The sequence below is a fragment of the Electrona antarctica genome (assembly GCF_951216825.1).
Source record: "Electrona antarctica genome assembly, chromosome: 2".
In the NCBI taxonomy this organism is placed as follows: domain Eukaryota; kingdom Metazoa; phylum Chordata; class Actinopteri; order Myctophiformes; family Myctophidae; genus Electrona; species Electrona antarctica.
The window spans coordinates 43,395,741-43,409,762 of NC_136807.1; the positions used below are offsets into that span (position 1 = coordinate 43,395,741).

Consider the following 14,022-nt stretch of genomic DNA (forward strand, 5'->3'; position numbering starts at 1 on the left):
GAACCGTGCAGTCGGTTTTCGTGAAATTTGGAGATATGGTAGAGGGTTTTTTTTAAGTGAAAAAATGAAGGTTTTATGAGCCAATGAAAATTGCTGTTTTGTGAAATTTTGTCTTTACTTTGTTCTGTTGTAGTGCCTGTGGCTTTGCTGACCTCTGCTGGTCTAACGTGCCTCACCTGTCAATCACCTGAGAGATCTGGCTACCACACCCTTAGTCAGCTGTTCTTGATTAGTTGCAGGCTATATAAGTGGACCTGTGGCCAGGAGCTCATTGTCTCCCAAACACCCAAACTGAACAGTTGTGTTCCCTTTTTGTTGCTGTTATTAGTTAAGCTGAATGATTTTGCTTGTTAGCTCGGTAGGTAGAGCTCTTGCCTTTGCAACACAAGGTCATGGGTTCAAATCTGGGCACCGCCAACGACCCTTGCTTAGCGGACGGTGTGGTGTTGTAGAGGAGGTCTCCCCGGACGCGTGCGTATGTCACACTAGTCGAAACATAGCAGGGATTTTTGTCCAGTGTCCACTTTATTCCACTGTAGTCTGGAAATGGGAAGTTTTTTGACCTCTGACCTGGTGCCAATTTTTGTTTTACACCTCTGCTGCTTAGCGGACGGTGTGGTGTTGTAGAGGAGGTCTCCCCGGATCCGTGCGTATGTCACACTAGTCGAAACATAGCAGGGATTTTTGTCCAGTGTCCACTTTATTCCACTGTAGTCTGGAAATGGGAAGTTTTTTGACCTCTGACCTGGTGCCAATTTATTTTTTACACCTCTGCTGCTTAGCGGACGGTGTGGTGTTGTAGAGGAGGTCTCCCCGGACGCGTGCGTATGTCACACCAGTCGAAACATAGCAGGGATTTTTGTAGTGTCCACTTTATTCCACTGTAGTCTGGAAATGGGATTTTTTTTTAACCTCTGACCTGGTGCCAATTTTTGTTTTACACCTCTGCTGCTTAGCGGACAGTGTGGTGTTGTAGAGGAGGTCTCCCCGGACGCGTGCGTATGTCACACTAGTCGAAACATAGCAGGGATTTTTGTCCAGCGTCCACTTTATAAAGTCCATGCTCTCCAGTGAATAGCATTTATCCATTTAGATAACTTTTTAATTACTTATCTTTACACAGAAACATTACTTATTACTTATTTTTACACAGAAACATAATGTGTGTCCTATAACATCGTTTAAATGCTTAATTTATCGTTTTAATGTGCAAATTCATCTTTTTTTCAATACTCTAGAGGGTACTCTTATTTTGAAGAGATCGTCCACCGGAAGTCTTAGATTTGCCAAAAAAATAGTTCCCTTCTCCAAAAAAACACTGATCACTCCAGCTCACACACACAGCGCCGAATAACGTGGAACTGAAATTGAACAAAGTCCGAAAGAAAGAAGCCTTGTTGTTGTGTCTGTAGGGGGAAAAAATAAGATTTACGCACAACCCGAGACCTCATGATGTAAGCATGTTTTTGTTTGTTTTGGCGTAATGTTATTTGACCAAAGGCGGAACTCGCGGGATGTAATGGCCCTGTTGCCCCTAGCTAGCTAGTCCAATGTAAGCTAACGGTTAGCTTTTAACAAAGCACCAAAGACACGGAAGAACCGCCTGGCCCTTTCTGTTCTGGTAATTAATTGCCATTGAACGCGTGTATGTATTATTGTAGTTCACGTCTTGACGTTAGCCAGACAGATGTGAGTATAACGTTAAGTTGATCAATATTGCTGCTAACGTGACTTTGGTATGGATGATCAGGTGCAACCGCATGGCTCATATTCATTCATTCATTGGGCTTCTTTCTTCATCCCTTTTCAGGTTAGACACTTCGGTGTCCACAACTAACGTTAGGAGTGTGGGAAGCCGCCCATAGGTTTTACATTTTAACTGCTATATAACGTTACATCTGCAAGGGGGGGGGGGGGGGGGGGTGTATATGACTATGTAGTGGTGTGTGTGTGGTGGCGTGTGTGTGGCCCTGATTGCTTCATGCGTGCTATATCTTCTAAGATAATTTGTCTGCTCTAGCTAGTAAGGCTACAGAGTACAATTTAGATCGCTGAATCATCTGGAGCATATAATCTGTATGTATATATAATCATCAATATTGCCATTTATACATGTTCCTTGTTGAATAAATAGCAATGATTGTAAGAATGGATAGCCTAGTATGTGCACAGTAGTCTGCATATTCACTGGTGATGATAGATATTATGTTATATTGAAATAGTATATTAATTAATATTCACTGTGCATTTATATTAAGTGATAGACTAATATTTTTTACTTATTAAGAGATCCAATGCAGAGGGCCAACATTCAGTAAAAGACTGAGGTGTCCTTGAATCATGTTGTACAGTATTGAAAGTGAAACATGCTCCTCTGCAGGTAATGTTAGCTATTTGACCATGACATAGGTGTGAGAAATGTGAAGTGTGAGGTCTGTTTACTGTTCACATTGAAGTGGTTTGCAGTTGAAAATGCAAAGATCTTTTGCTTTATAGAATTTTTGGTGCCATCTTGTCATCAGAGCAGTCTGTGTAATTGGATGCTGTTGTATAGCTACCTGTAGCTCCTTTCGGAACCCTACGTTAAAGTTTCTGACATTTTGATGACTATGTAGGGTTCCTTCTCACCGGATTCAAGCGACATGGGATGCCATCTGATTTCCCCTGACTTAGCCCTGTGCTGCGGTGTGGGTGTCACGCTGACATATTCCAAACGAAGCATATGAACGCTATAGGAGACAACGAACCATCTGACCCCCCCCGCGAACGGCTCAGAAGCCGTTAAGTATTTTTAATGTTTGTACGACCGTTTTGGCAGCTCTGAAATTCTCTCTTGTTGACATCCCATTGTACCGCCTCTCGGCATCTCGGTTGGCTAGCAGCGCCTCCCTACGCGCCTCGTAGGCGCAGCTAGCCAACCGAGATGTCAACAAGGAGGGACCGAAGAGAGAATTTCAGAGCTGGCAAAACGGTCGTACAAACATTAAAAATACTTAACGGCTTCTGAGCCGTTCGCGGGGGGGGTCAGATGGTTCGTTGTCTCCTATAGCGTTCATATGCTTCGTTTGGAATATGTCAGCGTGACACCCACACCGCAGCACAGGGCTAAGTCAGGGGAAATCAGATGGCATCCCATGTCGCTTGACGCCGGTGAGACCGGACCCTACGTGGTAGGTCCAAAGGAGCTCAACCCGGGGGGTCCGGAGACGGGCTAAGCTACCTGATACCTATGGTTTTTGATGCCATGGCATTGTCTAACTTAAGGGTCATTCATAGTCTGGATTTTTGGTGGTGAGGTGACCACCGAACTACAACATGACATCACGAGCCGTGGTGAAGAGCAAACCAGTACCACCGCCCCAGCCCTTCTCTCCGTTTTTACTCACCACCGCTCAACGTTATTTCAGCTCCGGTGGTCACCTCACCACCGAAGATCCAGACTATGAATGAGCCTTTAGACCAGCCCACCTGTCCTGTACAGGTGTATGGGGGGGGGGGGGGGGGGGGGGGGGGGGCTGATGGCCAATCAGGTGAATCAGCTGCTACGACCGGATTTCCGAACGACACCGACGCAGCCGTAGGCAGAGAGACTCCAGACCTGAATCCCCAGAACATATTTTCTTAATGGGCATGGCTATCGATTCAGGGCTGGAGCCAGGCTAGGAACTCCCCCCAGAAGCGAACATTTGAGTTAAAAATGTTTGCTTTGAAAGAATATATATGCAAAGATTCCTGCCACATTTTCACGATTTTTCAAAAATAGCAGATCTACAAGCTTGTAGATCTGCTATTTTTCAATAGCTAAAGTATAACATAATGCTTAAAACGCCAAAAAGGGTCTCCGTCCAGAACGGGTTAAAAACTTAAGAAAATAGGAGAATCTTAATATTCCTCAATACACATACATTTTGCTGATATACAGAAAGAATACAAAAGGCATATTATATTCCTTAAGGGACAATTACACAATGGCATCTTTTATGAGGAAGAATGCAATTAAATGAAGTGCAAATCACATGCAAAAGCAGAGACGTTTCTGTGGCTACCAAGGTGGGGGGGACTTTTTAAACCAGCCCACAAGTGCATTTCTTGGCCGCGCACGCAGACAGTATTACAACCAATCAATGATAGAACCATTGAGTTTAATTGAAGAATTTCTTAACAGCGATTCATCGATTTTCCGATTAATTGTTAAAATCGATGCTCCATGAGCTTGTGGATCTTACAGCTTGCAGTGTAATTCCATAAACCTGAGTTTATGAATGGCTTTGACCTTGTACTTTGTTGAGTTGGTTTTGGCGAAGACGGTAACATTTTGGTTAAAGTGAAATGTTTCTAAAGACTAACGCTGGGACTCCACTGCAGCCATTGGGTGTCCGTCAACGCAGGGAATGTTCCCTTTTTAATCAATGGTGCTCCACTGCGGACGATACCCTGCGTGTTGCGCTCGGTTCATTTTTTGACGTTTCCAAACGTGACGCAAGTCGGGGTGGGTCCCGAACCTCGGGACCAAGTATGAACCGATCGGATCCCACAGACACGCAGTCACACTATTTATTTATTTTCTTCCCTTAATAAGACGTGCAGGGAACAGAGCTGATCTACAAGCCTACATCGCGTTGCATCAGCGACGCGTTGTGGGCTTGTGGCTTGCAGAGGCGGAGCTATCTCTCTGCATTGAGTTAGTTGTCGAGGAGTCTAGAGACAGTGACATGCGCTGTGCCTGGCACTGAAGCAACATCATTATTAAAGTTTCTTAAACGTAATTTTCAAGTGAAGTTTATGGGAGGAAATTTTTAAGAGGGGACAGGAGTGTGTGTGTGTGTCACGGCGTAGTGTCCAGATGCCCAGTCAGTTTAGAGCTTGCCAGTCTAACTTCGAAGAGAGGTGGCGAAAAAACAACAAGATAGCCTACTTTGGGCAGCCCGTGTGCATGCACATTTCTGTTAGTAGCAAACCACAGCATGCAAGCCGCCTTTGTTTTCAATGATCCCCCCCATTAGCAGCCGTTCTCACCTATCGGCTGGAGATGCGCTGCCACCCCCCCCCCCCCCCCCCCTTCATTAGCGATGCTAATTTGCCCAGTCAATCGTGTGTGTGTGTGTGTGTTGCTCTCAGATCTCAGACATGCTTTTATTTGTTATTGGTAATATGAGAAGTAGCCTACAACACTATTGCCCTGGGTAAATACAGAATAGATATTATATTTAAAAGAATCACTATTATCCACAAATGGCTCAATAAAGGATACATGTCTTAAATTGACATTGAGCTTTTTTGTTAAATAAACATTTGACCTCTTTAAGTTATTTTATACCATTTTGGAACCAAAATAGGGAACCGTTAAGAACCGGAATCGATAAGCAGAACCGGTACCGGATTCGCAAAAATCCAAACGATACCCATCCCTAGACGCAAGTCAGTGGAGCCCCGGCGTAAGAGGCTATTGTCACTATCAGTCTGTATAAATGTATGAATTCACTTTTTTGTCATGTTTGTTTTTACAATTCACAAAGGTAAAATTGTGGCATGGTTTATTAAGGTGTTAATGTCACTGTGTCCTTTGTGTTGTAGGGAACCATTCAAAAAAGAAGCCACCTGGATCCAATCGAAGGACACTGTCTACGTTGACTTTATTTTTCCAGTGGATATGGTGAAGGCCAAGGTCGAGGTCACTTTTACCCCAGGAAAGTTAAACTTCAGGTGGGTTTCCCACAAATACTAGTCTTTTTCTGTTTCCACCATTGTGGTTCCTATTGGTAATGAACTTTTCCTGTGCATAAATAATAGCTGTTCATTTAGTGTCACATGCTTTCACCAACAGATGTAAAGGTTTAGGACTTACAATAAACCTTTTAAACACCATTGATGAAAAGGTAAGTTCGCCCATTGTAACCACGAAATCATCTGTCATTTTAGTTGACACAGATGAGCTTTATTCCAAAAAAGCAGATATACATGCTCACAGTGCGTCACTTTGTGCAGCGCTGCAAGCTTGTACATCTGGTATTTTTGAAAAATCTTGTAAGTGAAATCTTTAATCATCGAAAAAGTTTGAGAACTATGATTTAGAAGGAATTTGTAGAATCGGCATCAGTTTTTAATGGGTTAAGCTGATTCTCAGCACTCAATTAGCCCTTCGCTAAATCCCACCCCAAAAAACGATCGTCCAATACCAATCCAAATAGTTTAGCAACTGTTGCTATGCAGGTCAATCTTTCGCAACCTTATAGCTGTCAGTGTTATTTTGCATGCACACAGCTTAACTTCGAAAGTTACACGACTGACCCACCCAGGTGATGGCAATAATCGCTGCTAACGTGCCTATTGGACAAGAACGGGTTGGGGAGGGACTTAGCGAAGGGCTAATTGTTTATTTATTATTGTTTTATGTCTCATTAGATATTACTATTGAATGTCATTCTTCCCTCACGCAGGTATCCACATTTGAAAAAGGAAAAAACTCAGTGTTGTGCATTTTAAAAAAAACCAAACCTGCGAAGCGATGGATTAGGCTACAAAAAGAAAAGAAAACGGTCAGTCCACACGTTGACACAAAATGTCAAGGTTTTTTGGGGAATTAAAGAGGGATATTCCTGTTTTGACACATTGTTGATGTGATGTTGGAATGTGATTGAGAAATCCTCCAAATTAACTTAACTTCTTTCTACCCACAGCCCAAATGGCTCTCTTTGAAGGGAAGTTCTCTCGCAAGTGGCTGGAAGTCCGAGAGCGATGCTTCCGATGACGATTTTCTTGGCCCGTTCAAAGAGGTAAGAACTAGGGATGTGGGAAAAAGTCGATTTTCGACTCATGCTCACCGCGACTCAAAAACGTATGAGTCGAAAAATCGTTAATAAATTCTTTTTTATTTGATTTTTTTTGTAATGGCTTGTTATAAAACGTTATAAATGTTACTCTTTCAAATGTTTTCCAAATGGGAGAGGTACATGTGTTTGTAGCTGTACTGCATGGTAGCTGTACTGCTGTTGTGGTTTGAGCAGAGCGAGAACAGAATAGACCCCATCGTCCCAAGGTGTGGGTTGGGGGCATAGGCCCTCATTTATCAATTGAGTGTAAATTCTGCCCCAAATTCGAGTGTAGGATTCGTAGTACACCCACGTCAGGTCGGCATTTATAAAGTGATCGCAGACAGCTGATCCTTCCTAATTTCATTCCTAGCAGTAATAAATGTGACGGCTGAAATCAATCTGGCACGCCCTATGAAATCAAGCCTCGCCCTCGTTTTTGCGACATGAACAACTGCAATACGACCTGGAAACCATGGTTACAGGAAGAAAAAAAAGTTTCACTCGCTTGCCTAAGTTGCCTTGCTGCCACTCCCATACACACACACAGACGCACGCACGCACACGCAACTTGTATCTTAAATAAATAAACCTGCATGAATTAAATAAAGCTGTAGGACTACCCTGTCTGTTTCTCCTCTCGCTTCGCATCCCTTGCTGCCCGCCTCACCCCCCGCACGCACGCACATATCGCAATTTGCAAGCAACTGTCACTGTGTTGTTAGTTGTATATTCAATTATTAAAGTCTTTATTCATTTAATATACAACAAGATATATTAGTGAACGAAAACCTGAACCTGTGAACCATGAATTATATAACAAATAGGCGCGCAAACACGCTGCTGTTTTGCAAGGTGCATCTCCTGTCCTGTCTGTCTCTCTATCACTGTGGTCCGTCCGTGACACCGTGACCAATTGACCATGCGCGTTCAGTCTATTTAAATTGCCTCGCTGTCAACTGTCAATTATATGAATATTGCAGCCAAAACCGTAGCCTTATGTGGCACTGGACAGTGGTGGTGGTATGGTGGGCTGCAGGCTGGCTTAGCCTATACTATCTCCGATGCGTTCCCACTTGCGCTGGCACGACACATTTGGCATTTGAGCGACGCGTCGGGTTTATTAAACGAGGAGATTGCACATACTGTAACTCCAGAAAGACATCGGCCTGCTGTAGATTAGGCTACAGTAGGCTACCCATGTTGGGACTCTCCGCGCTGCAGCACTGCACTATACTCTCCAACGTCCCGTCATGGAAATATTTCAGCACAGACAGCCCAAATCCTCGCATGTATGCGCTCATCATGCAAAACACTGTTTAAATGGCTTACGCATCTAACTTGCAACATTGTTTTTAAATGCGCGATTTTAATTGCTTGCTTGTAAAGTTGGAAATCTCCTACTAATTTCATATGACACAAAGACACATCGTTGATGTATTCCTTTCCTTTTTTTTTTCTTTTTTTTTTTTTACATTTAGCCCATATACATACCTATACAGTTTTAGGAGTGAATACATATGTTTCGATGCCTGTGACAGCCTCTCAGCTGGTCAAACAATGCTGCTCCGCTGTTCTACGACAAACAAAAGGTGAGGACAAAGCGTACGACAGCTCCCGACCAGACGTGAGTTTTGTCTTGGCACAAGATCATTTTCAAGCTTTGGCGCTAATCGTAAATGCCGAAAATTGCGGTAATTTCGGCGTACACCCATATTTTGGCGTACGCACGGTTGATAAATGAGGGCCATAGAGTATAAAGAAGGATAGAGACTGAACTGGCGCGAAGCTCCGCTTCCCACAGTTTTTGCCGCACACACTCGAGCCATATGTCAAAACGACCGGCTTCATCGGGAATTGTGTGCTATCTCCTTGCTAAGACATCCGTTGTATAGTTTAATTGATATTAATTAATTAGTGAATGAAGTTTCCCCATTCACTTGAATGGGAAAATGCCAAAACTCACATTCAACCATTTGTTTCTCTGAGACCTTAAGGGCTGTAGTTACAACACTTGGAGGGGAGGTTCATAATAATTACGAAAATTAATTAACTTATAATTATATCGGTCGGCCTCATGGTGGCGCTATAACAGCCCACTTTACGTTTTGCATTGTAACTCTTGAACCGTAGGTCGTAAAATCAAAATATTTTTTTCGCTGGATTCCTTGGGTCATGACACATCTCCCCATATAGGCCACGCCCATTTGCGTCAGGAAAGATTTTCCGCCGTTTTGAATTTTCTTCAAAACACACTTTTGGATCCTCCACCTACAGATTTTGTCCAAATCTCACAAGAATCGGTACCCATGATCTCTGGACCTATCCGATTAAAACAGCATAGTCAGAAATGTGATCGTCCATATCGTTCGTCCGTAATCAGCTTCCAAAGTAATTGGGAGGGGCCTATTTTACAAAAAACGGCACAAATCACGAACGGAATGTCCAATCCACCACAAAATTGAATCACATGTCGAGGGTGGCTTAATCAACACAGAGCCCAAAGCAATTCCATGTTCATCCATAGGGGGCACCACAATTGAAAAAACACTTGTTTGTTGCAAAAACATGATTTCGGGGGAGAAAAAACCCTCCGAATTACTTACACATGATCACAAGGGTGACTTGACATTGTAATTGGCTAGCAAAATTACTGGGAGGGGCCTATATTAGCGAGTGAGGCAACCACACTTTGCAATTTCCCAGAATTGCTTCTTTCTAGTTAGTGTGGTTGCCCAAAGGGCAACCAGACTATTGTAATTGTAACACTTTATTATTATTGTGGGCTCGCAACAGCGAGCACACACTAGTTATTGCCAGTTTATATTTATTCCGCCACTTTTTTCGGACTCCTACTACTTTCACACACTTTATGCTAGAAATTTAGTTCAAACTTGGCGGGCCCCTCTGTCTTCCCATTGGCTGGCCTTTACACAGCTCTAACTTTTGTTCACAACATGCTACAGCCTCAAACTTTGTTACATGGACGTAGACCATCAAGACTCAAGAGGAACAAGCTGCAATGGCTTAATTGCTTAAGCCCCGCCCCTCTGTATTCCTATTGGCTGGCCTTTACACAGCTATAACTCTTGTTTGCAGCATGATACAGTCCTGAACATTTGTTTATGGACTTACACCACCAATAGGAACACTCTAATATAAACTTTAAAAAAAAAACTTTATAAAAAACTTTAAAAAAAAACTAAAAAAAACTAAAAAAAAAAACTTTAACTTTTAAAAAAAACTTTAAAAAAACTTAAATAACTTCAAAATGAAAAACTAAAAAAAAAAACATTTAAAGAAAAACTTAAATACTTAAAAACTTAAAAAAATAAACTTAAAACAAAAACTTAAAAAAACTTTTAAAAACACAAATGAAAAATCTTAGACCATTGTCAATAATCATTGTGTTTATGCTTTTTAAGATAGGCCTATATGCTATTTGACCCTTTTTATTTACATGTAAAAGTATGCTATTTAATACAATTTCTGCTCATTAATGCTTTCATATCCATTGATGTTGTATTTTTTCTTTTTACCTTTTCTTAATTAATCAATAATACATTGTAAAGCATTATTCATACATTACAAATCATTAGTAGACAGTTATAACTTTACTTACTTTATTCTGCCACTTTTTGGGCATCATACTACTTCCACATACTTTATGCTAGAAATGTAGTTCAAACTTCAACATGTTCCGCTTTATGCAGTTATTTATGCTTATATTATTATTTTTTACAAAGTTTTATACTTTTTAACTTTTTGTACTTTTTTCCAGTGTTCAGACTTGGTGGGTGGTCCCACAGACACAGCTATAACTTTATACATTGCGTTTTTAGCGAGCCCACGCAGTTTCTACAGGAACTGCTTTCTAGTTATTTCATTTACTGGAGTAAGACAAACTTTGTATCACTACTGCTCCCACAGTTTTGACTGTACGCACTTGAGCCATATGTCAAATTGACCGAAAAAATCGGGAATCGTGTTCTTTTATTTTGCTAAGAGAAATGTTGTATAGTTTAATTGATATTAATTTATTTGTGCATTAAATTGTTATGATATAGTGATATGATATAGTACCCATTGACATGAATGGGAATGTGCAAAAACTCACATTCAGTTAGTTACAAAACTTGGAGGGTAGGTTCATAATAATTAAAAAAATTAATCAACTTATAATGTTATCGGTCGGACTCATGGTGGCGCTATAACAGCCCACTTTAGGTTTAGGCTTAACTCTTGAACCGTAGGTCGTAAAACTATTTTTTCCCTGGATTCCTTGGGTCATGACGCATCTACCCATATAGGCCTATATGCGTCATGATAGATTTTCCGCCATTTTGAATTTTCTCCAAAACACACTTTTTGCTCCTCCTACAGATTTTGTCCAAATCTCACAAAAATCGGTACACATGATCTCTGGACCTTTCCGATAAACGCCACAAGCGGAATTTAGTGCGTATCGTTCGGCCGTAATCAGCTTCCGAAGTTAGTAGGAGGGGCCTATTTGACCAAACATTCCACAAATCACGAACGCAATGTCCAATTCATCCCAAATTTGAATCGCATGTCACGGGTGGTTCAATCAACCAAGTTCCAAAAGCGATTCCATTTTCATCCTTAGGGGGCACCGCAATTGCAAAAACCCTTACCCGTTTGTTGCAAAAACATGATTTCAGGGGGGAAAAACACTCTGAATTACTTACACATGATCACAAGGGTGACTTGACGTTGTCATTGGCTAGCAAAATTACTGGGAGGGGCCTATATTAGCGAGTGAGGCAACCACACTTTGCAATTTCCCAGAATTGCTTCTTTCTAGTTAGTGTGGTTGCCTATGGGCAACCATACTATTGTTCCCCTTACCTTTTCTTTTCTTTCTGTATAAACTTTATTTTGTCGTGCTACTCCTCCCACAGTTTTTGCCGCACACACTCGAGCCATATGTCAAAACGACCGGCTTCATCGGGAATCGTGTGCTATCTCCTTGCTAAGACATCCGTTCTATAGTTTAATTGATATTAATTAATTAGTGAATTAATTTCCCCCATTCACTTGAATGGGAAAATGCCAAAACTCACATTCAACCATTTGTTTCTCTGAGACCTTAAGGGCTGTAGTTACAACATTTAGAGGGGAGGTTCATAATAATTACAAAAATTAATTAACTTATGATTACATCGGTCAGCCTCATGGTGGCGCTATAACAGCCCACTTTACGTTTTGCCTTATAACTCTTGACCCGTAGGTCATAAAAACAAAATAACGTTTTCCCTGGATTCCTTGGGTCATGACGCATCTTCCCATATAGGCCACGCCCATTTGCGTCTAGATAGATTTGCCGCCATTTTGAATTTTGTTTAAAACACACTTTTGGATCCTCCAGCTACACATTTTGTCCAAATCTCACAAAAATCGGTACACATGATCTCCGGACCTATCCGATTAAAACAGCCAAGTCCGAATTTTGATCTTCTGTATCGTTCGGCCGTAATCGTCTTCCGAAGTTAGTGGGATGGGCCTATTTTACAAAAAATGCCACAATTCACGCATGGAATGTCCAATCCATCCCAAATCTGAGGGGGGCATAATAAACGCAGAGCCAAAAGCAATTCCATTTTCATCCATAGGGGGGGCGCCACAATTGCAAAAACACTTACCCGTTTGTTGTAAAACATGATTTTTTTGGGGGGGAAAAACCCCTCCGAATTACTTACACATGATCACAAGGGTGACTTGACGTTGTAATTGGCTAGCAAAATTTCCGGGAGAGTGAGGCAACCACACTTTGCAATTTCCCAGAATTGCTTCTTTCTAGTTATTATTTTACTGGAGTAAGACAAAACTTTGTCCCACAGTTTTGTAGTGATCGACCGATATGGGTTTTGGCCGATATATCCGATCACCGATTAGTGGACAATCAAATTATGAACCGATATTAATTTAAGTTAAAAAACTTTTTTTTACAGTAACATAAATTCCAACACAAGAATTCATTTAAATGCATTGGAGAATATTTGAGCTGGCCTGTTCTGACCTCACAGCACTCCATATTTGGGCATGCCTGACACAGAAGACAGAACTCCACAAGCTGGCTGCATATACTCCCTATTTGGGCATGCCTTACAAAGAACTCCATATTTGGGCATAAAAGGGAGACAGACATAATATCTGGGTGGGGCATTCATTTCCAACTTGCATCGTTCCAAGTAGGTCAGTGCCCAATGGGCTGTAGAGGCCCTACGGGCACCGTTCTAGTTTATCAAAATTGGTGATCTACAAGCCCACAGCACATTGCAGCATGAAATGAAATGATTGAAATGAAATGAAATGAAATGACATGTTGAGAGCTTGTAGATCTGAATGGGGGAAACCTCAAATAGAATTTGGCTCTGTGTTTATTAAGCCACCCTCGACATGTGATTAAAATTTTGGATGGATCGGACATTCCGTTCGTGATTTGTGCCGGTTTTTGTAAAATAGGCCCCTCCCACTAACTTTAGAAGCTGATTACGGACGAACGATATGGACTATCAAAGTTCTGACTTTGCTGTTTTAATCGGATAGGTCCGGAGATCATGTGTACCAATTCTTGTGAGATTTGGCCAAAATCTGTAGCTGGAGGATCCAAAAGTGTGTTTTGAAGAAAATTCAAAATGGCGGAAAATCTATCTAGACGCAAATGGGCGTGGCCTATATGGGGAGATGCGTCATGACCCAAGGAATCCAGGGGACAATAATAATTTTGTTTTTATGACCTACCGTTCAAGAGTTATAATGCAAAACGTAAAGTGGGCTGTTATAGCGCCACCATGAGGCCGACCGATGTAATCATAAGTTAATTAATTTTCGTAATTATTATGAACCTCCCCTCAAAATGTTGTAACTACAGCCCCTAAGGTCTCAGAGAAACAAATGGTTGAATGTGAGTTTTGGCATTTTCCCATTCAAGTGAATGGGGGAAATTAATTCACTAATTAATTAATATCAATTAAACTATAGAACGGATGTCTTAGCAAGGAGATAGCACACGATTCCCGATGAAGCCGGTCGTTTTGACATATGGCTCGAGTGTGTGCGGCAAAAACTGTGGGAGGAGTAGCATGACAAAATAAAGTTTATACAGAAAGAAAAGGTAAGGGGAACAATAGTATGGTTGCCCATAGGCAACCACATATGGGAAACCACACTAACTAGAAAGAAGCAATTC

General features: G+C 41.5%; 1 protein-coding gene across 2 annotated transcripts in view; it reads left to right on the forward strand.

Annotated features, from left to right (window-relative positions):
• Positions 1-279: 279 nt before the first annotated feature.
• The window catches only part of LOC306938461 (uncharacterized protein), a 30,502-nt gene continuing 16,759 nt past the window's right edge, over positions 280-14,022 (forward strand). The window contains exons 1-5 of one of the 2 annotated variants that reach the window (XM_079522652.1): positions 280-358; positions 5,575-5,703; positions 5,825-5,876; positions 6,438-6,536; positions 6,678-6,773. In XM_079522652.1, the coding sequence (XP_079378778.1) occupies positions 5,651-5,703; positions 5,825-5,876; positions 6,438-6,536; positions 6,678-6,773 (300 nt within the window). In that variant the 5' untranslated portion in view covers positions 280-358; positions 5,575-5,650. Of the gene's footprint in view, positions 359-1,289; positions 1,455-5,574; positions 5,704-5,824; positions 5,877-6,437; positions 6,537-6,677; positions 6,774-14,022 lie in introns of those variants that run through there. The other variant, XM_079522651.1, reaches the window with a different exon arrangement.